Here is a 26,407-nt window from a genome sequence, read left to right on the forward strand (position 1 = left end):
CAGCTAAAGGGAAGGCTGAGCTCACACAGGTCTGTCCACTGCAACTCCAGCCGGAGGTGAGTCAAAGGTATGTGACTCCAGGTTCCAGTGGCATATACTACATTTGTGACGATCGTGTTTTGGAAGCCTTGTTTTCTTTTTTGCTTTACAGCGAGATGTTTCTTACCTGTAGATGATTACACAGGACATACACATAGAGCTTAAATAATAATTATAAAGCAACACCCCATCTAACTACCACCCCTATCAAGAAATAGAATATTACCAATACCTTGAAACCCACCCTTGTGTTCCCCATAGCACCACCTGTTCTATCCTCCTAAGATAACCATTTCCCTGACTTGGTCCTCTTTACTTTCATCTGGTGCCTTCTCCAGCTTAGATTCCATGGTGCATCACTTCGGCAGTCCTGCAACCGCTATCGACGATACTTTCTAGTTGCGATTATTCCGACATGCTAGATATTCCGATATGCTTTCATAGCACGTGTCTGGCAAAACCACCAGAGATGAATCTTACGATCTTCTCAATCCTTTCTCCACCTATTTAAAAAGACACTTGAAAGTCTGACTTCATTCCCCACCGTTTTCCTATTTCTGACTTTAGCCCTTCCTCATCTCCTTTGCCTACTTCCTTTACCTTGGATGTCAACGGTAGGAATTCCTTAGGGTTCAGCCTTAAGTCCTTCTTTCTTCTCCTTCTGTATACACTCCCTAGGGGAGCTCCACTCCTGAGACTTTAGTTATGTTTTACTGGTTATGCCGATAACTCTAGTATCCATGGTTTTAACCTCAATCTCTTCCCTGATGTTTCTGGCAAGTCTACTCAGCGGTCTTGCCAGCATCTCAAACCTGTCATATCCCAAACCGAACTTGTCATCCCCTGAACCCTACAACAGCTCAGACTTTAGTAATTTCTGCCCATTTTGTCAGGCTCCAATTTGGGGGATCGATTGGAGTCCCCCACATCTCTCTCCTCTATGTCCAATCGCCTACCAGGCCCTGTTGTCTCGACATGCCACGGTCTCTTTAGTCCCTTCACGTATCTCCGTTCCCTTTCTCAATTCCCAAGTTGACATCATCGTGGTCTCTCACCTGGACTCTTGGCACAGCCTCCCATTCTCTCCTCTTTTACCAGAGCGATCACTCCAAAACCCACATATGGGCATGTTGCAGGAATGCTCCAGTAGCTTTCAACTGCCCTTCCAATAAAATGTGACTGATCTAGGCAGGAGGCCTTCAAAAGCGATTTAAGAACACGCCTGCATTTTTAGCTGCATCCAGAACCTCCTCCCTGTTATTCTTTCTCACCCACTCCCTACCTACCCCAATGCTCCACCCACACTGGCATTTTTAAAGAAGTGTCAAGTTTCTTCCTGTGTCTCTCCTCTACTTACGTCATTTCTCCTGCCTGGCATACTACCCATCTCCCCCAACCTGTTTGGCTACATATACTTATACATCTTTGAAGTCTCATCTTCAAAGTTCCTTTTTTCTAGAAAGCTTCCCCCGACATCTACTAAGTATTCCATTCCAGACTGGGTTATGGTCCTTCCATACAATTCTATATACTAGTATTTGTCATATAGAGTTATTCAATTGTCTTGCTTTCTTAAAATCCAAGGGTTGTGCTTATCTTGGCCAATACTGTATCCCTAGCATCTAGCATACAACATTATTTGTTGAATTAGTGTATCGAAAAATTAATGATAGCAATGCATACCAGTTTTTTCCTTTAATTAAAAAACGTCTTAAAAGACTTTCTGAAGACAAGTTTTACATTTACAACAAAGTCGAGAGGGAAGTACAGAGTTTAACAATGTATTCCCTGACCCTAAACATACATGGCCTTCCCATTACTAATATCACTCACCAGAATGGTACATTTTTTACCCAGCATGATTTTACTTTGATATATCATAACCACCCCAAATTTATAATATGCCTTAGGGTTCTTAGTGTTAGAGAATTTACGTGTTTGGATGAAGGTACAACGACATGCACCCATCATGATCATACAGAATCATACAGAATATTTTCACTGCCCTAAAAATCCTCTCTCTCCTTTTGAATCTCTCCACTCACTCCCCACCCCTTTCCGCTGCACCCCTGGCAACCACTGATCTTTTTATTGCCTCTATGGTTTTGCCTTTTCTAGGATATCATATAGTTGGACTCACACAGTATGTAGCCTTTTCACATTGGCTTCTTTCACTTAGTAATAAGCATTTAAGGTTCCTCCACATCTCTTCATGGCTTGATAGCTCATTTCTTTTTAGTGCCAAATAATATTTTATTGTCTGGCTGTAACAGTTTACTTATCCATTAACTTACTGAAGGGCATCTTGGTAGCTTCCTAGTTTTGGAACTTGCAAAGAAATCTGCTATAAACATCCATGTGCAGGTTTTTGTGTGGACATAAGCTGTCAACTCCTCTGGGTAAATACCAAAGGGTGTGATTGCTCGATCATAAAGTAAGAGGGTTTTCTTTTGTTAAAAAACCACCAAACTGTCTTCCCAAATACCTGTACCATTTTGTATTCCCACCAGTAATAAAAGAGAGTTCCTGTTGCCCTATACCCTCACCAGCATTTGAGGTAGTCAAGGCTCTAGAGTTTGGCCCTTTTCTTTTTTTTTTTAATTTTTTTTTTTTCAACGTTTTTTATTTATTTTTGGGACAGAGAGAGACAGAGCATGAACGGGGGAGGGGCAGAGAGAGAGGGAGACACAGAGTCGGAAACAGGCTCCAGGCTCCGAGCCATCAGCCCAGAGCCTGACGCGGGGCTCGAACCCACGGACCGCGAGATCGTGACCTGGCTGAAGTCGGACGCTTAACCGACTGCGCCACCCAGGCGCCCCAAGTTTGGCCCTTTTCAATAACAGGTTTGTGGTGGTACCTCATTGTTTTTTGTCGTCGTTGTTGTTGTTTGTTGGTTTTTATTTTTTTGATTCATTTTTTAAATTTGCATTTCTCTGATGACATATGATGTGGCACATCTTTTCAAATGCTTATTTGCCACCTGTATATCTCCTTTGGTGATGTGTCTGTTAAGGTCTTTGGGCCATTTTTCATCAGGTTCTTTGTTTTCTTATTGGTGAGTTTTAAGAGTTCTTTGTTGACTTTGTGTAACAATTCGTCGTCAGATGTGTCTTTTGCAAATATGTTTTCCTACTCTGTGGTTTGTCCTCTAATTCTCTTTAAAAAAAAGTTCTATATTAGTGCACAAAATTAGAACCTACAGTTGGAGAAGGAAGCTCACCATTAACTAAGAGTGTACTGGGAAAGAGCTTCTCATCTCCCTGATCGTGACATCTTCCATCGGCTCTAACTACATACTTTATCTCCTTCCACCTCGTTCATTATTTAAGTGTTAGGCAGTTGAGATGGCATTATGATAGCCTTTTTCTGCTCATCTATGATGCTTCCTTAGGAGACCATTCCAGCCCTGTAGAAGAGTACTAAGGGGGGGCTCCTGGGTGGCTCAGTCGGTTAAGCATCCGACTTCGGCTCAGGTCATGATCTCGTGGCTGGTGGGTTCAAGCCCCGCATCCAGTTCTGTGCTGACAGCTCAGAGACTGGATCCTCCTTCGGATTCTGTATCTCCCTCTCTCACTCTGCCCTTTCCCCGCTTACACCCTGTCTTTCCATCTCTTAAAAATAAATAAACATTAAAACATTTTTTTTAAAAAAGAAGAGTGCTAAGGGTTTCAAGGTTCAAAGCAGGCTTAGGTGTGATACATAACACTGTGAGCAGTAATTTGATTTCAGATAATATAGAAATTATTACCTCTACTTAGGTGTACCTAAGGGTGTCTCAATAATTAAATATACGGGATTTACGTTTACAAGAATAAAAAAAGTCTGATATGTAGCTACCTCTCATTTTTGTATTTTTGCTGCTGAGATAAGAAAATGTTCTCCAAAGAGGGGAGAAAATATTTTTGGCTTAATTCTATTTATATAGGGATTACTAAATGCTTTTCAAATGACAGCAGAACATTCTTAATAGTTATAACATGTATTTCCTACTTTCTCTTCATTTTTACTATAAGGGCTTTACAAATTTCCATCCTATGCTAGGCAAACGGTACTCTTATTTCTGAGCAAGCCTTTAAAATGCTACTGATAAATCTTTTTCTCCTTGGAGGAAGCCTTAATAAGATTAGGGAAATACATTCAACAATCTATACTTCCTTTATTAGCTACTACGAGTCTATTGGCAAATACTTATCTAAAAGAGGCATTAGTCAATGCCAAATCTGACCCATCACCCATTTATGTAAATAAAGTTTTACGAAAACGTAATTGCACTCATTCATTTATGTACCATCTATGAATGCTTGTGCACTTCCGTAGCGGAGCTGACCTTCTGACCTATAAAACCAAACACATTTATTATTTGGCTCTTTACAGAAAAGAACAATTGCCAACCCCTGACTAATAACTTGCTTTATAAAGGATTTTTTTTTATTTGCCCCACCAAATTAATTATACCCTTCCAGATTCAGAAGACACCCCTTAATTGCAACATGCTATGATTTGGTGAATAAATTCCTATTCTCGCTAAGACAGTGTGAGCAACAATAAAATCTTCTATCTTGAGTCCCTTCTTATTCAGTTTCCCCAGCTATGGAAAACAGTAACCTCCATTCTTCAGGCATATTTTTTAAGATCAAAGGAGATGATATGCACTTGCAAAGAATTCTATAGTTTACGATCATTCGGCTTTCAACGTTTCGTTTTCTCCATTTCCAGCCTCGCTGGCTGTAGTCATAACTTGCTTTAGCTGATGTGAAAACTATATACAGGTTTAGGGGCACGCTTAAGAGGCACACCGGGTAAGGAGGGAGGTCAGCACGATCCATTGTGATGAGTTCTAACAAGGCTGTTAACTTTGCTCCCTCTTATTTTCGTAGAAATTTCCATATTATCCGGTCCAGTGGCCTTTAGTATTTTTTAGAGCACATAACCCCTGCTTCAAGTGAAATCTTTAGAGGACACCTACCATAAGAAGCAATCCTAAAGAGGAGAGCGTGTGAGTAGTTAAAATCGGAGGTAAACGGAGGTATGGGGACATACTAGGGCGGGGGGTTGGGGGGGGGGGATCCATCACTCTGAGGGTAGAAGAGAAGGCTGTCCAGAAGAGATGATGAAGCCTAGGTTCCTGGTTTGTGTGCTTGGTTGAAGCCCAAGTCAATATTCATTTCAATTATTTCAGGCTGAAGTAAACAGTAGGGTCCACCTATTCACCACAGCTACCAAACAAGGCAAATACCAGGTAATATTTCTGGAAAGCCAGGTCTGACCAAGAAGGCTGTAGTGTTCCTTAAGAAGAGATTAAATGAAGTACTGCTTAACTTGGCTTTTATAGTTTTTTAAAAATATTTTTTTCATGTTTTTAATTTATTTTTGAGAGACAGAGAGAGAGAGAGAGAGAGAGAGAGAGTGCGCGCAAGCGAGCAGGGGCAGAGAGAGAGGAATCACAGAGGGTCCAAAGTGGGCTCAGTACTGACAGCAGAGAGCCCCATGGGGCTCAAAGCCACCAACTGTGAGATAATGACCTGAGCCGAAGTCGGACCCTCAACCGACTGAGTCCCTAACTTGGCTTTTTAAAATTAATTTTGAACTGTAGCAGGTCACTGGACTATAGTGCCTTGTGGTCTTTTCCACATCGACTTTTTATAATTCTGCTGCTGTTACTGGCTGTTTGACCTTGAAGTGACAGATACAAAACTGGGAGAATAAATAAAACTCAGTAGTTACAGTGTGGGAGAAACAGGCCTATCATCTCAATTCCTTTTCTTTTCTCTTTTTTCTTTTTTTGTCCCCATGGCCCTATCTTCCAGGGGAAAGGGAAAAAAGAGTGAGAAATAAAGGTGGCGGGGCGGGGGGGGGGCACTAGGTATTTCTTTTTACTGAAATCACTTCAATAGCTACAAGGTTGGTACTAAGCATCAAGGGTGCTAGTATCTAAGACTGAAGTCGACACACATAGCTGTAATATAAGATTTGGCTGTCATGCCAGAGAAGAAAGAAGGGGGAAAGTTTTGCCGGCAGATTGCGCTTGGAAAATACGTTATGAGAGTATGAACGGTGTGACCGAATGGATTCTACAGTCTATGGAGGCCATCGCATCATCTGCATTACCAAGATCAAGTATGTTTAACATCAACATTTAAAGACAGGCATGGACTTTAGGAAGGTAGGATCTCAGAGCCATGCCGTGACCACTAAGTATTATCTGGTCGTCTTTGGGATAACCACTCTCTCTAATCATTAGTCTCCTCCTATGGCGAAAAAGAAAATCATGTGCTACCTGTCGCATAGGGCTGTCGTAAGATAAAATGGAACGACGCACAGAGAATATTCAGCAAGAGGCCTGGTATGGAGCAAGGCATTAATGCACATTAGCGCTAAGATAAATACCAGGTATGTTGAGGTCAATGCCAAAGCCAGGGGGACTGACTGAAATGAAACAGGTATTATTTTTGAAAAAAGCTACAATATGCCTAGGAATTACTGCAATAGAAGCCGACTGTGAGGCCTCTGAGACCCTCTAACAGAGTTAAACATGAAGTGACAATGTTGTTTTGCCTGCTTTACATCAAACCTTTGTTGTTAAAATAGATTTTCTTCAATATGCTCAATGTGAAGCATTTATTCACTCAGATAATAGATACAAATCCATGCATTCAAATGTTCCTCAGAGTCAGAGATCAAGACGGAAATCCCCAGAATCATAGAGATTTGTGTCTATAAACTTGCTTATTATATTCTCATTCAAGGAGGTTGGAAGGGATAGTGTCAGCTTTTTAGCCAGAATCTTTTCATTACTTATCCCTGTTGGGGTTGCTGCACATGCTGTGAGTGACCTCCAGAGATCCCCAAGCTGTATGCAGAGAGCAAACTGAAACTGAAAGCTTTATTAGACAAGTTTGTCCTTCAGATGGTGGGGGTGGATGTCAGCCATATTGGAAAAAAATAAAATTTCTTGTGAAAGTGGGTCCTGACCTTGAAAAAAAATCTCATTCAAAGCAAACGACTCAATTCTGAGTTACGTCCTTATTTGTTAAACATGAAGTGCAGGCTCAGTAGAAAAAGGCACGTTTTGCCTTAAACAAATAAAAATCTGTGAGAAAAATAATAGGGCTGGGGCGCCTGGGTGGCTCAGTCAGTTAAGTGTCTGACTTTGGCTCAGGTCACGATCTCATGGCTGGTGGGTTCAAGCCCCACGTCGGGCTCTGTGCTGACAGTGTGGAGCCCGGAGCCTGCTTAGGATTCTGTGTCTCCCTCTCTCTCTCTCTCCGTCCCTCCTGCACTCACACTCTGTCTTTCTCTCTCTCTCAAAAATAAATCAACATTAAAAAATAATCATAAAAAAGGAAAAATAATAGGGCTTCTCTTTTGCTCTTGTTGGACTTAGGAAGCCAAAAAGCTTATGACCAAATCAGAGTCAAAAAAAAAAAAAAAGTAATATGGAGGAAATAACTTCTTAAATTCACTCTGAGAAGCAAAACTACCTCCTCCACTTATAAGCCATAGGGGACATTATAGGAAGTTTATTTATATCTTTTATCCGTACATTTCTTTAAGAATAAAGAATAACCCTGACAACTTGAAGCGACATCAAAGATTGACTAATTTGTATTATTTAGCTCCTGCTTTTTTAATGCCGGAGAACTATTCTTTCTGTGGAGTTATGATAATTATCTCAGAAGCAAGAATTGAAGGTATTATAATTTTGACTTTTTATTTTCCTATTGTAGGTCTATGTTACATTTTAGGCACTGGTGCGGTTAGTGCTGATAGCAACCTTGCTTAAATATTAGAATAGGTAGATTGGATGTCTATTTAATGAACTCATCATGCGCTGGCGAGCACTTTGGAAGATGAGGATAAAACGTATTTTCTCGAAAAACATTCGCGATAAGAGAGGGAATAAAGTGTATAAATTTTAAGAGGGAGACAGCATGTTACACCATTAAGTACAGATTCTCAGTTTGGATATCAAGACATGGTCAAGAATGAGAGTGAAAAAACAAGATGGGGTGAGATTTAGCCTGCAATCTCTGCATCAAAGCCACAGCATATCCGTATTTGATCAATACTGCAGGCTTAAGAAACAGGATTTACCAGTGAGAATATGAGGATAAACATATCTGTCAGCTGCTTCTAAACAGAAAAAAGGGTTGACGTACGTAAGAGTACTGACAGGCAGTGAAATCAGACTCAGCAGATGAGGGTTTGAGTCCTGATTCTGCCACAGAAGAGCTGGACAAGCACAGAATCACTTCATCTCCTTGGTATTATAATTACATGGAAGGTAGACTTATTTGATACAACTCCAAAATAAATGTACTATTCATCTGGTCAATATGTATTAGTTGAACAGGTACTACATGCTAGTCACAGAATAAAAGTTGCATACACAAGAGGGCATATGTTGATAAATGAGATATAAAACAGACCGTCCCAGAACTTACAATCTATTAGGAAAAGAAAAATAATTACAGACATAATTTAGAAATCAAAACAATGAGAAGGATATGAAAGAGAAAAATTATGCCCTTCGATTGTACAATAGGAAGCTCGAGAAAGACTGCAGCAGCATGAAAGATGCAAGTGAGATCTAAAGAATGAACAAGGGGCGCGGTCATCCGGGTAAGAAAGTAGTCGGGGTGGAAACCCTGAGCCCAAATATACGTCAGACCATATGTCAGGAAGACGGAGACATGCTAAAGGAACTAAAAAAGTCAGAGAGGCTAGGCTTTGAAGAAAAGGGGGGACAAGTGGGACAAGAAGGGTAAACAGAGGAATCATCACGTAAGACCTTGTAGGACATGTAAATGATCCGGGGATTTACTCTCAAAGCAGTGGGACCCCCTTCAAGGATTATAATAAAATGAGGTTTACATTTTGCAGTATTATTCTCTGCGGAGCATGTTTATACAGGGAATGGATCAGAGACAGGTAAATGAGATCTGTTAGAAGGTCAGTCCCCAGGAAAAACCTGACAGTAGCAGAAGGGATAGAGATGGCTAAAATAGTTTGGGAGATGGTTAAGTAATGTCAGTAGGACTTGGTGGTCGATTGGACAAGAAAAACCAAAGGAGAAAGAGGTATTTCTTTATGATTACTTACTGGTACTGGCTTCAGTGGATGGTTGGGGTAATTTCCCGAGACGGGGGACGCAAGAAAAGAAGATGGGTGAGTAAATTCACTAGTTTAATTCTGGATATGGGAGGTTTGAAGACTCAGAGATATCCAAGTACAGATGCATAGTGAGTTATTGGGTATACGGATTCTTTTGCATTCACTCCAGTCGGCACCCCAACCCTCTATCACTTCATCCAGGTTTGCTAAGTTCAAGGTTGGTTCTCAGGCATTATCTTACTTAGACATATAGGCGACATGTCACACGGTTTATCACTCCTTCTCTTTCACCTACTTCCTTTACTTGGCTTCTAGGTATCTGTCCTGGTTTTCCTCTTGCTTCAATGACTACTCATTACTGTATCCCTTACCTCTTATGACTGGGGTCCTCCAGGGCCATCTTTCCATATATTTCCTATCTGCATTCACCCCTGGGCTTTTGCTAACACAACCTCGTGGCTCAGCTGTATGCTAAGAGTTGCATATTTACACCTCTCGACTGGATCTTCCTCGTAACCTCCAGGGCGTATATCTCTCTACCTAGTCTAGATCTCCGTTTGGATAACTAGTAACTGGCATACATAACTTTATATTGTCTCCAACCACTCTGTACCTCCTAGCATCTTACCTAACTCAGTAAATGACAACACCATTCTTACAATTTTTCTCATGCCACAAACCTCATGGCATTTTCTCATTTTCCCTTATCAAATCCGTCAACCGATCCTGCTGGCTCTAGCTTCTGGACACATCCAGAACCTGTCCACCTCCCATCACCTCCACTGCCCCTATTTTGGACAAAACTGTCACAATTCCTCACCTCAGTTATTCTGTTAGTCTCCTCACTGGTCCTCTCTTGCTTCTCCCCTACTCTTACAGTTCATTCTTTTAAGTTCTTCTTAAAAATGTTTATTTTTTGAAAGAGAGAGAGAGAGAGAGTACAAGAGGGGCAGGGGCAGAGAGAGAGGGGAACAGAGGATCAAAGTGGCCTCCAAGCTACCAGCGCAGAACCCGCTGCGGGGCTCCAACTCGTGAACCGCGAGATCATGACGTGAGCGGAAGCCGATTGCTTAACTGACCGAGCCACCCGGGCGCCCCTCCTACAGTTGATTCTTGACACATCCAGAAATGTCTTGCCGAAACGTATGCCAGATGTTCTCACTGCTGGGCTCAAAAGCTTCTATTGGCTCTTCATCTTACACAAAGTCAAAGTCAAAGTCATCCCAATGGCCTTTCAAGCTCTCTTGATCTAACTATATCTCCAGCAACTGCAGCCTAGAATGTTTGACCACAGAATGTTGACCTAGAATGTTCTTCCCCCCAGAAGCCCACAGGGCCCACATTTTGACCACATTCACATTTTCATTATCAATTTCGCCTTTCCAGTGAAGTCGTCTCTATTGGGCCCACCCTCGTACTCCATACCCATACTCCTTACGCTCCTTCCTGCTTTATTTTCCATTGTGCTTATCGCTTCATGACACGCAATCGTGTTGTACCGGTTTTCTTTACTGCCTATCCCCACAAAATATCCGCTTCACGAGGATACAGATATTTATTTTTCTACCGCTATATTTCTGAATTAATGTACCAACTCAGAACTCAAAAGAGAGGTGCAGATTGAAAGAATGTGAGGAACTTCAATGTAGAGTCAGTAACTGAAACCATGCAAGTGGATGAGATCACCCAAGAGGTTAAAGGATAAACAGAAGCAAGCTTGCATTACTTCAAACATTTAAAAGCCAGATACAGAAGGCTGAGCCAGCCAGGAATTGGAAAAAGAGTAGCTGCGGAGGTAAGAGGGAAGGATAGAGGAAATGTTTCAAAACAGGAGTGACGGGGGTGCCTGGGTGGCTCAGTTGGTTAAGCGTCGGACTTGGGCTCAGGTCCTGATCTCACAGTTTGTGAGTCCGAGCCCCACGTCGGGCTCCGTGCTGACAGCTCGGAGCCTGGATCCTGCTGCGGATTCTGTGTCTCTTTCTCTCTCTGCCCCTCCCCCACTCGTGCACTGTCTCACTCTGTGTCTCAAAAATAAATTAATGTTAAAAATAAAAAAAATTTAGAATGACATGACTGGCTAAGGTAAAATGGCAGAAAAATACCAGGTACTCAAATAGTCGTCAGATTTATTATGAGCTAGTGGTACATTACAGCAGAAGAATGATATCACCATACAGAGGTTGGAAAAGGGTATGGAGGCTTTGTGATTTGACTGAATCAAGAGTAGAGCAGTCATTACGGAACAGGGTCCAATTCTGAAGCCTACAGCAGAAGAACAATATGGAAACACACTCGGGGGGGGGGGTAGGAGGGGGACCCACAGAGATGTTTAAACATTTGAGAAACAGCTTTTTTGTTGACAGGCCATGGGCCCTCATCTGATTTATGCTAAAAAAGCAAAGTTTGAAGGGAGATTAAGTAACAGACTTCTAAGAATGTCTAATAAAGTGAGCAGAAGTATTCTTTTCCTACTCAAAAATGACTTAGACGGTAGCTGGAACTTGGGATAAGCAGTTGAAAGATTGTCTGGAGTGTAACAGCGGTGATGGGACTCCACCTACTCTTGATTTTTTAAGAAGAGAGTAGGCAGTTAACCTTAAGATTGCTTCTGGGAGACAGAGCCTTTCCTGAAGATAGTGGAGAAGAATGAATGACCTCTCAAAGACCTTTCAGATCACAATCTTAGAATCTACAATTTAAGTGCAAACTGCTACAATTTCCTTTGGGAATCCTCTTTCTCTGAGGGTAAAGTTGTATTCACTTTCAAAATGATTCAGCACGCTTTTGGAAAATATTTGGAATACAGGCAGAAGTCTTACTTTTGTGGGCTGGGGGGAGGCTATTCTCATGAATATGTTTAAATAATTTTAATTTCCACTTGCTAATAGCTCGAGGAAAATTCAAAAATCCCATATATTCTGCAGTGATTTCCAGCAAAGATCCTTTCTTGAAAGGAGTTAAATAAGAAGGCTAAGGTAATTTTACTGAAATAAACTCTTTATTTCTGTTAAAATGTAGGATATACGAGTAAATGAAAAATCTCTTACGATCAGAATACTTTATTTAACCATTAATGTTATTCTCCTCCTCCTCCAACACACACACACACACACACACACACACACACACACACACACACAGAAACTTCCAGGAATGCTTCCAACAAGCATTAGAAATGATGGATTAGAACTTCTCTTCCTCTGCCAGTTCAGACCTCAAAGCTTAGCCCCAACCAGACATGGTAACCAAGCAATAAAACTGTCAAAAGGTTAAGGGAGGGAGAAGGAAGGGAACTTCATCTTTACAAAATGGATAATGAACAGCTAAATATTCTAGTTTTCATTCTCTTGCATATTAACAAAGACACCACTGTTGCATCCACCCTGGTAACTATGGAACGTTGTTGAAGAACCCATTCTGGGACCAGGGACTCCCACCTGCCTGCACTAGAAAGATGTACTTTTGCTCGATGTGACCAATACTAGGGCCTTACTGCCGTCACTTCCCCTTGTATGATGTGACACATCTCAATACATTTCAAGTACCCTCACCTGCCCTGCATCTCACTGATGCCTACAGATATGATTTAATCATTTAATTCATGGTGGCCAAGAGTTGGAGGGTCTCTGTAGTGTCTCAGAGATTTGAACGGTCTTGGGGAGAATCTATAATTCCTTTCTTATAACCGTTACTCTACTTGACGAGGGGACTTCACAGGTCTGGTACAAAATCTTACTCCTAGCGTATGAGACTTGGAGAACGTTTTTAAGGTTTAAAGTGTTTAATTATAAAGCTGATGATGGTATAAACGTGTCTCAGTGTTTTCAGTAGGGTAACCATCTTTTACTGAGGCAGAGAAAGCCTTGGATCCACTAAAGCTGATGTGATTTCACCTAAAGGTACAGGCAAAGCAGAGGTAATAGTGGGAAACAGGGGAACCAGGAAAGGAGATGGGTGGCATCCCTCCTGGTGTTTCTGACAATGAAGGGGGCCCAAAAGGTGAGTAAGAAGGTGAGAAGTGACAGCCTCCTTCCTTTCTTCAGCAACGATCGATGCAGATAAAGGCCATTTTCACAACAAATTAATCATTTTATCACAATTTAAATTAAACAAATAAATAGTGGTATGCCAAGATTAGATTTAGGCTGCAATTAACCCCATGCTTTTATCAAACTGCCTAGGTATGTCAAGTATTATTGAAATAGCTTTGGAACGCTTTAATCCAACCGTAGAGAGGCAAGTGAAGTTCAAATAATAAGTGTATAAATAACCTTCTAGGTGAGTATTTGATATTTAAATATAGCCTTCAAAAATTTGAATGAAGATAAATGAATCACTGCTTGAGTCTGATTAATAGCATAAGCTTTGGAATCAGAGAGACCTAACTTTGAATACCCACTCTGACACGTACTAGCTTTATAGCTTTGGAAAAATTATTTAATCTTTTTATTATTAAGTAGGCTTCACACCCAGCACACAGCCCACCGCGAGGCTTGAACTCATGACCCCGAGATCAAGACCTGAGCTGAGATCAAAAGTTGGACGCCTAACCGACTGAGCCACCCGGGTGTCCCTATTTAATCTTTCTGACCCTTGATTTTCTCATCTGCAAAATGGAAATCGCAACACAATTCATTCAAAAGATCTAAGAGTGGCACTAATTCTATGACCTGTTGTATTCCTTTCATTTCCCTCGGAGTAGACCCTGAGACAGGAGTTTGAGTACAAGTAGTTTCAAAAAGCTGTGCTGAAGGAGTAAGGAAATGAAGAGCAATGGTTATAAAGTCTAGACAAGTCACGCTAATAAACAGGTTATCACCGTGGGCAACTGTGGCTCAACCCACTGGAGACCTGTGGTTTGGAACACGCTCTGGAGCCGTCCTCCCCAGGAAGTGAAGAGGAGATATTTATCCATCGCCTCCTGTCCACCAGTGGTTGAGTGCCATTCCAGGGATGTTCTCTCCCCAGCATTTCCAACCTGCTCTACAAGCGGCTGAGCTTCTTGTGCAGAAAAGAGTGCCTGGGCAGAATCACAGGGACTTGAATTCAGAAGCCTTGGGGTTTATAGGAAGGACTAGTGCTGAGATGATATGAGCAGGGCACTCAGGGCCAAATTTGACCCACCTGCCCCCTTGGGGTTTCTGTAAATAAAGTGTTAATGGACCACAGCCATACCATTGTCCACGGCATTGCTGCTTTTAGTATGCAGTGACAAAGTTGACTGCATGACTCACAAAACTCAAAATATTTACTGTCCGGCTCTTTACAAAAAGTTGGTAGCACAACTGAGATTAGAATTTAGGCTTCTTGACCTCTAACGCAGCACTTTCGCAATTACACTGGAGACTTGCTCTCTCCAAAATTAATTACAGGAAGGGATGGTTTTACCAGTGTTTAATCAACTAGAAACCTCTATTAATGGGCACTTCTATGTGGCTCTATATACCATGGTCATTCATTTCATAGTTATTGCCCTGGGATGTTTGAAGAACTCCAATACCCTGATTTGGAGTCTTCATATTAGTATGTTCTATATGCAATTTATTTAAAAAAATGCTAAATCGGGTATTTTGGAATGTAAATGTTCCCAGACCCAGCAGCTTGTGGATAAGAAAGGATTCACATTGACATTTACAACCAGATTTGCTGGCTCTTTGCCTCCATCTGCCACGCAGGCCTTCAGTCCCATGCAAAGTCCTGTCTACCTACATGTTTCTGAGAATCTCTAGGGGAGCTGTGTATAAGCATGGCTCTTCTCCCCCACGGTCTCCAAGCTGCTAGGCTTGGCCAATACTGCCAGGACTTAGTGTGCTGTCCACCTTCTGGAACGTTTAAGCTACAAAGTTCTTGAAACTCTGAAACTCTTGAGAAGGGGTGGGCTGAAACATCACGGAGTTCCCTCTGGCCTCCACAGCACTGGATTGCACTCAAATTCCACTCCATGTTGCATGGAGGAAGACGGATGAACTTCTTCTTGTCACCACTCAGGCTTATGGTAGTAGTTCTCAAAGTGCAGTCCCAGGACCAGTGGCATTAGCATCACCTGGGGACTTTGGAGAGATGCAAATGCTCAGGCCTCAACCCTGATCTACTGACTCAGTAATGCTGGAGTTGAAACCTAACAGTCTGTGCTTTAATGTGAAATGGGTGATTTTGTTAAATGTTTATTTATTTTTGAGAGAGAGACAGAGAGAGAGAGCGAACACAGAGGAGGGGCTGAGAGAGGGAGACACAGGATCCAAAGCAGGCTCCAGGCTCTGAGCTGTCAGCACAGAGTCCCAAGCAGGGGTCGAACTTACAAACCTCAAGGTCATGACCTGAGCTGAAGTTGGATGCTTAACTGACTGAGCCACCCACGCGCCCCTGAAATGGGTGATTTTATTTTATTTTATTTTATTTTATTTTATTTTTTTTTTCAACGTTTTTTATTTATTTTTGGGACAGAGAGAGACAGAGCATGAACGGGGGAGGGGCAGAGAGAGAGGGAGACACAGAATCAGAAACAGGCTCCAGGCTCCGAGCCATCAGCCCAGAGCCTGACGCGGGGCTCGAACTCACGGACCGCGAGATCGTGACCTGGTTGAAGTCGGACGCTTAACCGACTGCGCCACCCAGGCGCCCCATGAAATGGGTGATTTTAATGAAGGTAAAACTTGAGAACTAATGGCAGAGGACATTGGACACAGACCAACATTTTTATCTCGGCTCCCCACCCCCTTTCCCCAATGTAGTGGTTTGTGTGAATAGATGGCCATGATAAAGTCTCCCATCCCTGTATGCACCCTCCTCTGCAATGACATTGCAGCTCTTGTTTCAAGAGGTGGTCTATCTCTCCACCCGCAGAATCTGAGCTGGCCTTACACCTTCTCTGCCAAGAGAATGGAGCAAAAGTGCTGTTGTATGAATTCTAGAGTCTAGGCAGCAAGAGATCTTGTAGCTTCCACTCTCACCCTCTTGAAACACTGGCCTGAGAATGCCATATAATGAAGCCCAGTCCAGCCTACTGGAGGAGGAGAGGCCTTGTGAAGAACCAAGGTTCTCTAGCCAACAGCCAGCTATCAGATATTTGAGTGAGTCCATTTTAGACCATCTAGCTCCTAATGAGATGCCACAGAACTGCATGCACAGAAAGGACCCCTATCAAGACCTTCGGAATGACTATCTGGCTCATCACGACCCAAACTGCTGACCCAAAGAATCAGGAGCAAGTGAATACCTCTTGTTTTAAGCCATTACATTTGTGGTGTTTTTAGGTGGAGATAGGTAACTGATATACTCAGGTATCTAAGCAACAGTGTCTGCAAAAAAATGTTTTTCTCCAGCATGCCTATTTATCTTGTAAACTGAAACAATTTATACAGCTCAGGCAGGACCGCCTCATAATATTATATAATTTAAGTAGGCAGCCAGGAGGGAGTTCGTTTAGTATTTTTTAAAAAGCGCTTTGGGCCTCAGTTTCCACACATATCAAAAATATTCAGCCAGATGAAAATTTCAAAGATTATTCCAGGTTCAGAGTGCTATAGTTCTAAGAAATTCAAATAGAATAAAGTGATTTCTTCTACTCCCTAAGTAGAAAAAACACAGAAACCTACCTCACTTTTATTCCTCATACATCCAGGATTGAGTTAAGTAACATTAACTACTGTCGAGTAGCTTCCATATCTAGAATTTCCATTAGCTTCTTGGACAGAGAGATAGCATAGGCACAGCAAAACAAGAACAAAAACAAAAACAAAACAAAACAAAACAAAACAAAACACAGGCTTTGGAGCCTGACATACTTGGATTGGAATCCTGGCTCTGTTTCTTCCCAGCTGTGTGCTCTTAATTTAGCTCTTTCCCTCTCTAAGCCTTGGGATACTCACCTTATAAAAATTGTGTATACATGTATTTTGCAATTATTTTGAGGATAAAGACATATATGTAAAGGTGAGTAGCACAACAATAGGAGTGCAATGGAAAAAACTTACTATGATGAATTACATTGTATCACAACACAGTACATGAGATAATAACCATATATATGAAGGATACTACAAATTAGATTTTCCTTTTTTATATTGTATCTATTCCAGATTATATTTCTGGAAGTCAGGAAGTCAGGAATATAAACAATTCTGAATTCTGATGTTGAGACCACCACATTAAAGAAAGAAAACTGTTTTCTGGGGCGCCTGGGTGGCTCAGTCGGTTGAGCGTCCGACTCGGGCTCAGGTCATGAGATCGCAGTTCGTGAGTTCGAGCCCCGCGTCGGGCTCTGTGCCGACAGCTCAGAGCCTGGAGCCTGCTTCGGATTCTATGTCTCCCCCTCTCTCTGCCCCTTCCCCGTTCATGCTCTGTCTCTCTCTGTCTCTCAAAAATGAATAAATGTTAAAAAAAAAATTTAAAGAAAGAAGAATGTTTTCTTTGAGTAAGAGCAGCTCTGGATCTACCCAACTCCCTACTGGTTCATTTCATTCAACATTTGTGCATTTAACACTTTTGCTTTAGGCCCAGCTCTGTGTCGGTTGGCTACAGGGGATGAAAAACAGCCCCTGCTTTTGGGAAAATTCCTCTCTCCTTCAGTTCCTCTCCAACTCTGACCCCAACTCCACCGGCTCTCACCAGTTGCTTGGGGCTTGAGGGCATTCCCAGACTCTCCCTACCGGCACCAACATGACTAGGGGTGGGGTAGTGGAGTGGGACTCCGCGTGCGGGGAGAAGGAAGTAGGGCAGAGTTGGGAAAGACGCTGTCTCCCACATGTCTGTTCACCCTCTGTTCTGGTATCACCCGTCTTTCTGATAGTCCTCCATGTTCCACTTCACGGCCTTTGCTCTGGCTGTTCTCTCTGCGCCTACCAGAAGTTTCCCCCAGATACAGGCATGGCTCACATCCTCACTTCCGTCAGCTTGTGATGTTCTCCAATGTTCTTAGTAGAAAAGCTTTCCTGACCAAACTGCAGACAATCATGTCTTCATTCCTGCCCCCTTTCTCTCTTACCCTTCTCTCTTGTTCTCTTTGACTATAGCTCTCCACCTCCAGGGCACACACTGAATCACGTGGGGATCCTATTAAAGTGCAGATTCTGATTCACTGGGTCTGGGGCAGGGCCCGAGATTCTGCATTCGTAACAAGTGCCCATTTGACATCAGTCTGTGGATTATACTCTGGAACACCCGACAGAATTGAGATGGTATCTATTTTCTTCTTTATTAGCTCATGATCCTTCTCTTCCAGACTCTAAGTTTCGTGAATGGAGAGACTACCTTAGTGGATTTATTATCCTCAGCACCTAGTATGATGCACAATACATAAAAATTACCCAATAAATACCCATCAACGGAACAGATCACGTATCTTGCTGGAAATCAAAACTGGAATTTGGAATGTATTTTCTACTGAAAACATTATTGTTACATTTAGGTACTTTATAGATTAAATGGATTTCTGTGCCCTGGCTTTAGAACCTTTCCACCATGTATAACATGTTCAGAGTTCAACAAACTTATAAACGAATCGTTGGAACCCCATCTGTTTATGGAGTTCCAGAGTGAGGCTGAACACAGCAGAGAAAGTTAGAAAACAGCTACCAATAAATGATTATATAGGAACAAACTATGCATATGTGCTGAGGGAACCAAAAACTATAGGTCATAAAAAGAAATAAACATGATATAATTACTGGAATACAAACCCTGATACAGCAATTTCAGGGTCCCAGATTGACAAACAAAACAAAACAAAACAAAACAAAACAAAACAAAACAAAACAGAAAAAGGAATGCTTGCACTTCTTTTTCAAGTTTCTAGTGTCGTTAAATGTAACTCTGATGACTACTAAGAAACGCCAGGGGGCACATGAGATGCACTGTCCCCAGATTCTATGGCGTCTTTTAACCCAAACGCTATTTAGGTCTTCTATGGAATTATCATCGTGCTACCCCTGGTGGTGGTATTTCCAGTGTGGTGTGTTTCTACTTGACATAAAATAAAAATCAACTTTACTTGAAGAATCAGTCACCATGCTTCAATACTTCGATCATTTGATCTGTGAAAAATAGACAAGGCAAAAAACAAAGAACTCCTCCCTCTCGAGATGTTTTTAGTTGTGCCTAATTATAGAACGGGTACAGCAAAATCTTCTGGCTCCCTTCCCCTGAGATGCAAACCCAGCATTGACACGTGCCACGAGACGTGATGCATACCTTACACTAACGAAAGAACAAGAAGTGAAATAAACTGGAAATATTCAGTCAACACAGAAGTCAAAGCTATGGCTAAATGAAGAGACGTTCCTTCCCAAGTCTGCTTGTGGCAGTCATGGTCCAGTTTTCTTCTTCTTTTTTTAAAATTTTTTTTAATGTTCATTTATTTTTTGAGACAGAGAGAGACAGAGCACGAACAGCGGAGGGTCAGAGAGAGAGGGAGACACAGAATCGGAAGCGGGCTCCAGGCTCCGAGCTGTCAGCACAGAGCCCGACGTGGGGCTCGAACTCACAGACCGTGAGATCATGACCTGAGCCAAAGTCGGACGCTTAACTGACTGAGCCACCCAGGCGCCCCTAGTTTTCTTCTTCTTGAACCACACATGCAGGAGCTCACAAAATTGCTGTCAAAAGGGACAGGGGGAGATGCTAGGAGGATTCCCTGCGGTTTCAGCGATTTGTCACGGCATATTTGAAGAAAACTGTCTGAATGACATAGGATTCACGGCGACAGAATCCTCATGTATTCAGTCTAAGCCTGTACTCAGGTATACTCCACCCCGATCCCCCCTTTTTGGGGTCAAGTGTGTTGACCCTCGGGGGGTCCATCCCTGCTGCCTGGAGTGCCGGTTGCTGATGGTATTGCTTACTAGAAATTGCTTTTGGCCCCAGAGAAACTCCTTCAAGGTCTCCCTTTCACCCCACTAGGCAGCCCAAAGCCGGGCAATGACCGACTGGTTCGGGAAGACAAAGGCCACCCCTCTCCCTGCAATTCAGGATGGCCCGCGGGGCCAGCCCAGCTCTAAGGCTCCCGTGGATGTGGCTGAGGCCTCTGTCGTGGTAAAATGATTAGCCTTGCTCGCGGTCTACTGCCTCTCTTTGTCATCAGTGTATCCCTGGAGAACACGCCCCAGTATATAGTTGTCATCGGGCCATCTGAATCAGAGTCTGTTCCCAAGGAACCTGCTCTAAGGCATTTTGCATAGTAAATAACACTAAGGTTTATTCCTATTTTCATAACAATTTTTCCTTATACAACAATTTTTCAGCAATTTTTTCCTTATATCCAGAGAGCACCTCACTGTTGTGCTTCTGAGCCAATCGCTATGGCCAAAGAGCATGTGATTCAGCGCACTTACCGGCTCCAACAGCGGTCAGTCTGGGAGCTGGGCCAGGCTGCTTTGCCTTGAGCTCTTGAAGTAACTGGGTTACTGCCTTCCAATCAGAGCTCAGATCTTCAACCTTTCTCTGTAATAGAAAAGCACACATGTTATTTATTTGATTAACACCTTGAAGATTACTTAATTCATGATGTTATTAATTCATTTTGCAGGTTCATTATTGTATTTCTATTGTGTTTTACTTTTAAATTAATTTTTCTGGGGAGAACTCCTTGCATAGGTATTATAATTATTTTAGCCAACCACCTTACAAATATTTATTGATCGTTGGCTGCATTCAGGCTCTTGCTCCAGGCACAATTTCACTGAAAGGAAGTAGAATGCAAACCTTAATCGGAGGAAAACGAACACACAAACAAAACACGTTGTCGTCTCAGCAACCGTCTTGACCCTCTCAAACAGTATCTGGTGCGTCTACATAGGAGAATTAACCAGCATATATTAAAAGATATCATGATGTTCGGGTTCACCCCAGATACATTCTATTAGAGCCTCTTGAAGGGAGACGGTGTGGTACACTTGGGGATATGACACTCAGAGTTCACTTCAAGGAAGGGCACCTGTCCCAAATGGTGGAAAAGGTGTCAGTGGTCCTTCAGGGACTGTCGCGGTTGCAGAGAGCTGCCTTGTGCAAGAGCATGCCCTTCTCAGGGCAGCCCTCATTCAAGGACTGATCAAGGGGATGGTATAAAGGGCCAGCCAATTTTTCTCAAAGCAGGACAATTTTGAAGTGTCATTTCAGCTCCAGAGCTCGCAGTGGAGTCACCGAGCCTGTACGTGGCCAGTAGTGTGCTGGTAAACGTTACACAACCGGCTCTCTGGAGAAAACAATCCTAATCTTTGTGTTTGCCAATTTCAGTGGTGTAAACGGCCCTATACTAGCCAATTCCAAGGTACCAAGATGCCAAGGGGCTCACGAAATGCTGGAAAATTTGACAATAGTCCCTCATGAGCGGATGCAGGCTGGCTCCAGTACACCGGTGGTCAGCCATATGGTTATTTACTGCCCTCAAAATGCGAACAGAAGGCACACGTGTTGGTTCTGGGCTGAGGCTTTTACAAGACGGGTGAGGCTTCTCTACCCTGTCTACTGCTGTGAGAGCATCAGAGTCCCCTGGAGGCTTTGTGGCCCCAAGGTAGCTGGGTCCCAGCTCCAGAGTTCTAGACTCTGCAGATCTTGGGTGGGACCCGAGAATCTGCCTTTCTAAGAGTGTTCTAATCGATGCTGATGCTGATTGTCTGAAACCAAAGCCTAGGGTGATCATTCTACCTAACGAGTTATCTAAGCATCTACAATGGCCTAGGTAGATAAGCACCATCCTTGAAAGAAATACAAAAACAGGCCCTTAACTCATTGTCTATGCGACTTAATTCTCTTAAGAAAATCCCATTTGAGAAAATCTGCCAAGGGAATAAATACTAAAACAAAGACTAAAAATTCATCACTTCCTAATGTATATCATCTATGCTCTGATGGTTCTTCATGTCTATTTTACCCGACCTGAGAGCAAATCAGGGCTTTCAGTTTTGTTTTGTTTTGTTTTGTTTTTAGTCCACAGTTCATGTTGTTAAACATTCGCTATCTCATCAGTGAATGTAACTCTATATTTATTAAAATACAAGCCTTGAATCCAAAAGCAAACAAATCACGCCTCCGATCAGTGAGGAAACTACCACCGAAAGTCAAGACTCGTGGAAGATGTTTTTCCATTCTGACCTCAGAGCTAAACGCTGAGAATTAAGTATGATAAAAGGCTAATGAATTAAAACATATGTGGTCTCCTGATTCCCCTGCAAAGTTGCAGTGACTTCACAAGGACAGAGTATTAAGAAAAACCACGTCGATAACAAAAAGCAGCAATAAATAATAGGGAGGAGATAATAAACATAAAGGCAGATATTTAGAAAACGTATGGGGCGCCTGGGTGGCGCAGTCGGTTAAGCGTCCGACTTCAGCCAGGTCACGATCTCGCGGTCCGTGAGTTCGAGCCCCGCGTCAGGCTCTGGGCTGATGGCTCGGAGCCCGGAGCCTGTTTCCGATTCTGTGTCTCCCTCTCTCTCTCTGCCCCTCCCCCGTTCATGCTCTGTCTCTCTCTGTCCCAAAAAAAAAAAAAAAAAAAAAAAAAAAAAAAACGTTGAAAAAGAAAAAAAAATATTTAAAAAAAAGAAAATGTATGGCCTTGGTCATTTATGGCAGGGATAACAGGGCAACATATGGCGAAGTCTCATCATACACCATTTAACTTACAGAAAGTCACCTATATGTGCTGAGATAAAGAGAGGGAGAGATTACAGACTGATTGAAATACTGCTGGGATCTGCCCCCTCTTTCACTCAATAAGCCTATGGTTGCAGACGGGCCAAGGAGAGATGGGGGTTTTCTATTGCCACCGTCGCCTTAGGCGCCACTCTCTTCTCACAGTATAAGCACCTCACTGTCTTCAGTTGGCTTCTGATATTTAAAGATAAGATCTTTTATCCGACAACCTGGCTTCTAAAAGCAAATTAACGACTTGATCTGGCTCCTAACTGAATGAACAGTGATCTGTGTTCCACTTCATAGCCCATGCGCATCAGCGTATAACGAAACGGAACAGTAACTGATACTTACAATGATGCCCCTGAAAATAAAGAAAAGTTTTAAGTTCCATTGTGTTTTAGAATCAGAAGTCCTGGGTTTCAGTCTTAACTCATTACTACAGCTTATGCGATCCTTGGCAAATCAGATAGGTCACTCAGATTTATCGTCCTTGAAACGTGGATATAACACTACCACCTAACTGATAGCTTTGTTGGAGAAACTAAATGAGATATTTTAGGAGAAAAGAACTCTGTGAACTGCAAAATGCTATAAAATTGTTGGCTAGTTATTAATGAGGCAAAGCAAAAGATGGTCAATAAAAATTTTCATTAAAATATTAAAATCAAAAATATTTCAATGCTTAAAGGACAAGATTTTTTGGTTATCCTAAAAATAACACGTATAGATATTCAGTTCCCTTTCATTAATACATACATTCTGCACAGTCCATTCATTTATTCGAACGTTATCTTGGCCACTGTTATTCCCAGATGGGTAAAATGGTACTATAATTTCAAATGCAGAAATTAAAAAAAAAATTAAGCAGCACCCCCAATGTACCACAAACATCTGGGGATAGTGCATACTGTCGGAAACGCAGTAAGCTCAGAATTGTATATTCCCCAAACTTTCATAACGACTAGCAAATAATATCACATAAGACGGCTAGAGATTCTGATTCCGCTGGTCACGGAAACACTCTCACAACTTCTTCAACTATCTCCCGGACTTCAGAGTTGAATTCGGTTATTTATATATGATGGCGGTTTTGGTTGCTTGGTTGGTTTGGTTTTGCCTTTTGGTACTCTGGCAAGTGCCCGTGTCTTCTACCCTCTCATCTTCGCTCTGAGGACGTAAACTTCTTTGAGGCAGCAAAAGATGTTTGGCTGCAGCAAGTAATGTGGTCTTTACCACGTAACATGCTTGAAGCAGTACTCGAGACATATATAAAAGGTAACGATTTCCTCATCTTGTTAGTAATCGTGAACCAAATTTAAGGGTATAAAAGAGATGTCTAAATGTTGACATCTTTAAATATAAAATCAGTGGAGTTATAGCTATTGAGTCCTGTTCTTTTTTTTTTTTTAAGTTTACTTATTTATTTTGAGAGAAAGAGAGAGAAAGAGAGAGAAAGAGAGAGAAAGAGAAAGAGAGAGAGAGAGAGAGAGAGAGAGAGAGAGAGAGAGAATGAATGTGCGCACTCAAGCAGGGGAAGGGCAGAGACAGAATCCCAACCAGGCTCTGTGTGGTTAGCCCGGAGCCCCATGTGGGGCTCGAACTCACGAAGAGTGAGATCATGACTTGAGACGAAGTCAAGAGCCGGATGCTTAACCGACTGAGCCTCCCAGGTGCCCCTCAAGTCCTGTTCGTGATTAGATTTCCAGAATTTAAACATTTTGAAGATGCTAGGTAAATTGCAGATCTCAGGCTTTCCCCACAACTGCAGCAGATTCATATTTTACCCAAAGGGAGAAACTTCGAGAGCATCTTTTAAAAATGGTAAACTGAGTTCCATCAGAGGGGGCTTTTGCAGCTGAGCATTGCTTTCCATTGTATATAAGTTGCTTGGAAATAGTCATTAATGTTAAGACAATTGTATCAATGTGAAATTTATTCTTTATGAAGAGGAGAAATTAATTACAAGAAAACATGATTTATGAATACAGTTTTCCTTTTTTATTTTAAACCAGAATATAGTTTTAAACTCTATGTGAGTTTGGGATTTTCAAAGTTTAAAAATCTTATATCTTTCTCCTCTGTCAATAGTTGGCAGGAGATTAATATCTGCTACATAAATAAATGAATCCACCCATGGCTCTATATACACAGCCATGCATGTGAATGTTGTAATTGAAACATCTATGTCTCTTTGTCTCTCTTTACAAATGTAGTTAGTACAGTTGAGGGTCAGGGGTGAAATTCAAATCTCCCAATGCTTGCCCAGTTCCAGCATCAGCTACTAAGTAAGACTAAATTGAGACTTTCCCTCCAAATATTTCCTCAGAAAAGTGTTGACTCCAATTCAATCCTTTAGAATGTCTTTTCTGTCCCATTTGTTTTATTTTGAACAACAACAACACACACAAAAAAAAAACCTTGCATAGTGGCCGGCAGGAACCTCAAGAGATGGGAATCTGGGATGCTTATAGAAGTCATCTGACAGAATTGGTTAATGATAATTTTTAAAAGGTGAAGGTTGGTAAACCATGATCAATTATTCCTAGGGTATACCCTCACACTTACCAGTGGTGAAGGCCATTGTAAACAAGTCTTGTAAAGGCAGTTTAGAAAAGCAAACGAATAAGTGACTCTGATGAGGTGATCAATAATACGTATCTAAGAAAAATGAAAAGATTCTCTTTCCTAATATATTGTGAATGGGCAGTGAGCTTGGGGATAAAGCTTCCAGCGATAACATTGAGGAATTAAAAAATGGCCCTTCTGGTAGTTGGCAGCTGGCTAGGCGTGATGACCCCAACTGAACATGAAGAGCAGTCACAGAAAACAAATTAGACACGACGCCATGCCAGCGCCATGTTTGAACAATACAGAGATGAGGCCACTCTGCCACCACGAGAAGGACTAATAAAAAGCACTGTTACTTCTTCAACAGGGACAGCTCTGCCCTACTTCAATCACCTCACCTTCTAGATGAAAATTATTAAAGATACACAGTCATCACATTAACTCTGTTGACAGCATCTAATCCAAATGGCTTCCAATTCCCTAATTCCTCTCTAGAATCATCTCGCCAGCCAAATCCTGTAAGCAGCTCTCTCTAACCCTCTTTTACTGAGATGCCCCACTGTCTCCCTGGGGTGATCTCTTCCTTGCTGCAGTAAGCTAAAAATCCGAACATTTTGATTATAGGTATGTTCCTAGTAGTCTTTGGGCAGAGAGCTGTAATAGCATCATACAGGAATTCAGACAGCGCACATACCTTACAAGGAAGATGGTGAGCTCTAGAATTCTGGAATATGCATATGAATGGTGTGAATGCACTTGTTTCATAAAATATAAATATGACAAACAGCACTTCTAAAAAGTGTGTTATTTTATAAAATGAGATTTAAAATATGGAAGTACTGCTCAATTAAGAAATGAAATATAATTAGACATTTGCAATCTCATCCACATTCTTAAATGTTTATAAGTTGCTGAAAATCCATTATAGATTTTATTTTCCAAATGGGAAAGTAGGGCTCTCCTTATTTCCAAGCATATGTAATTAGCATTTATTCAACTTCTCACAGCCTAAAACTTTTCCTTGGGTGTAAAGCTAACTTATGTTTAAAAAAATTGA

At 41.9% G+C, this 26,407-nt stretch overlaps 1 protein-coding gene across 18 annotated transcripts in view; it reads right to left on the reverse strand.

Moving 5' to 3' along the window:
• DMD (dystrophin) overlaps positions 1–26,407 on the reverse strand; it is a 2,138,536-nt gene that overhangs the window by 657,382 nt on the left and 1,454,747 nt on the right. For all 18 annotated transcript variants that reach the window (XM_058713880.1, XM_058713888.1, XM_058713887.1 and 15 more), the window contains one exon: positions 20,481–20,589. In XM_058713880.1, the coding sequence (XP_058569863.1) occupies positions 20,481–20,589 (109 nt within the window). The remainder of the gene's footprint in view (positions 1–20,480; positions 20,590–26,407) is intronic.

Source organism: Neofelis nebulosa, chromosome X, assembly GCF_028018385.1.
Source record: "Neofelis nebulosa isolate mNeoNeb1 chromosome X, mNeoNeb1.pri, whole genome shotgun sequence".
NCBI classification, from domain to species: domain Eukaryota; kingdom Metazoa; phylum Chordata; class Mammalia; order Carnivora; family Felidae; genus Neofelis; species Neofelis nebulosa.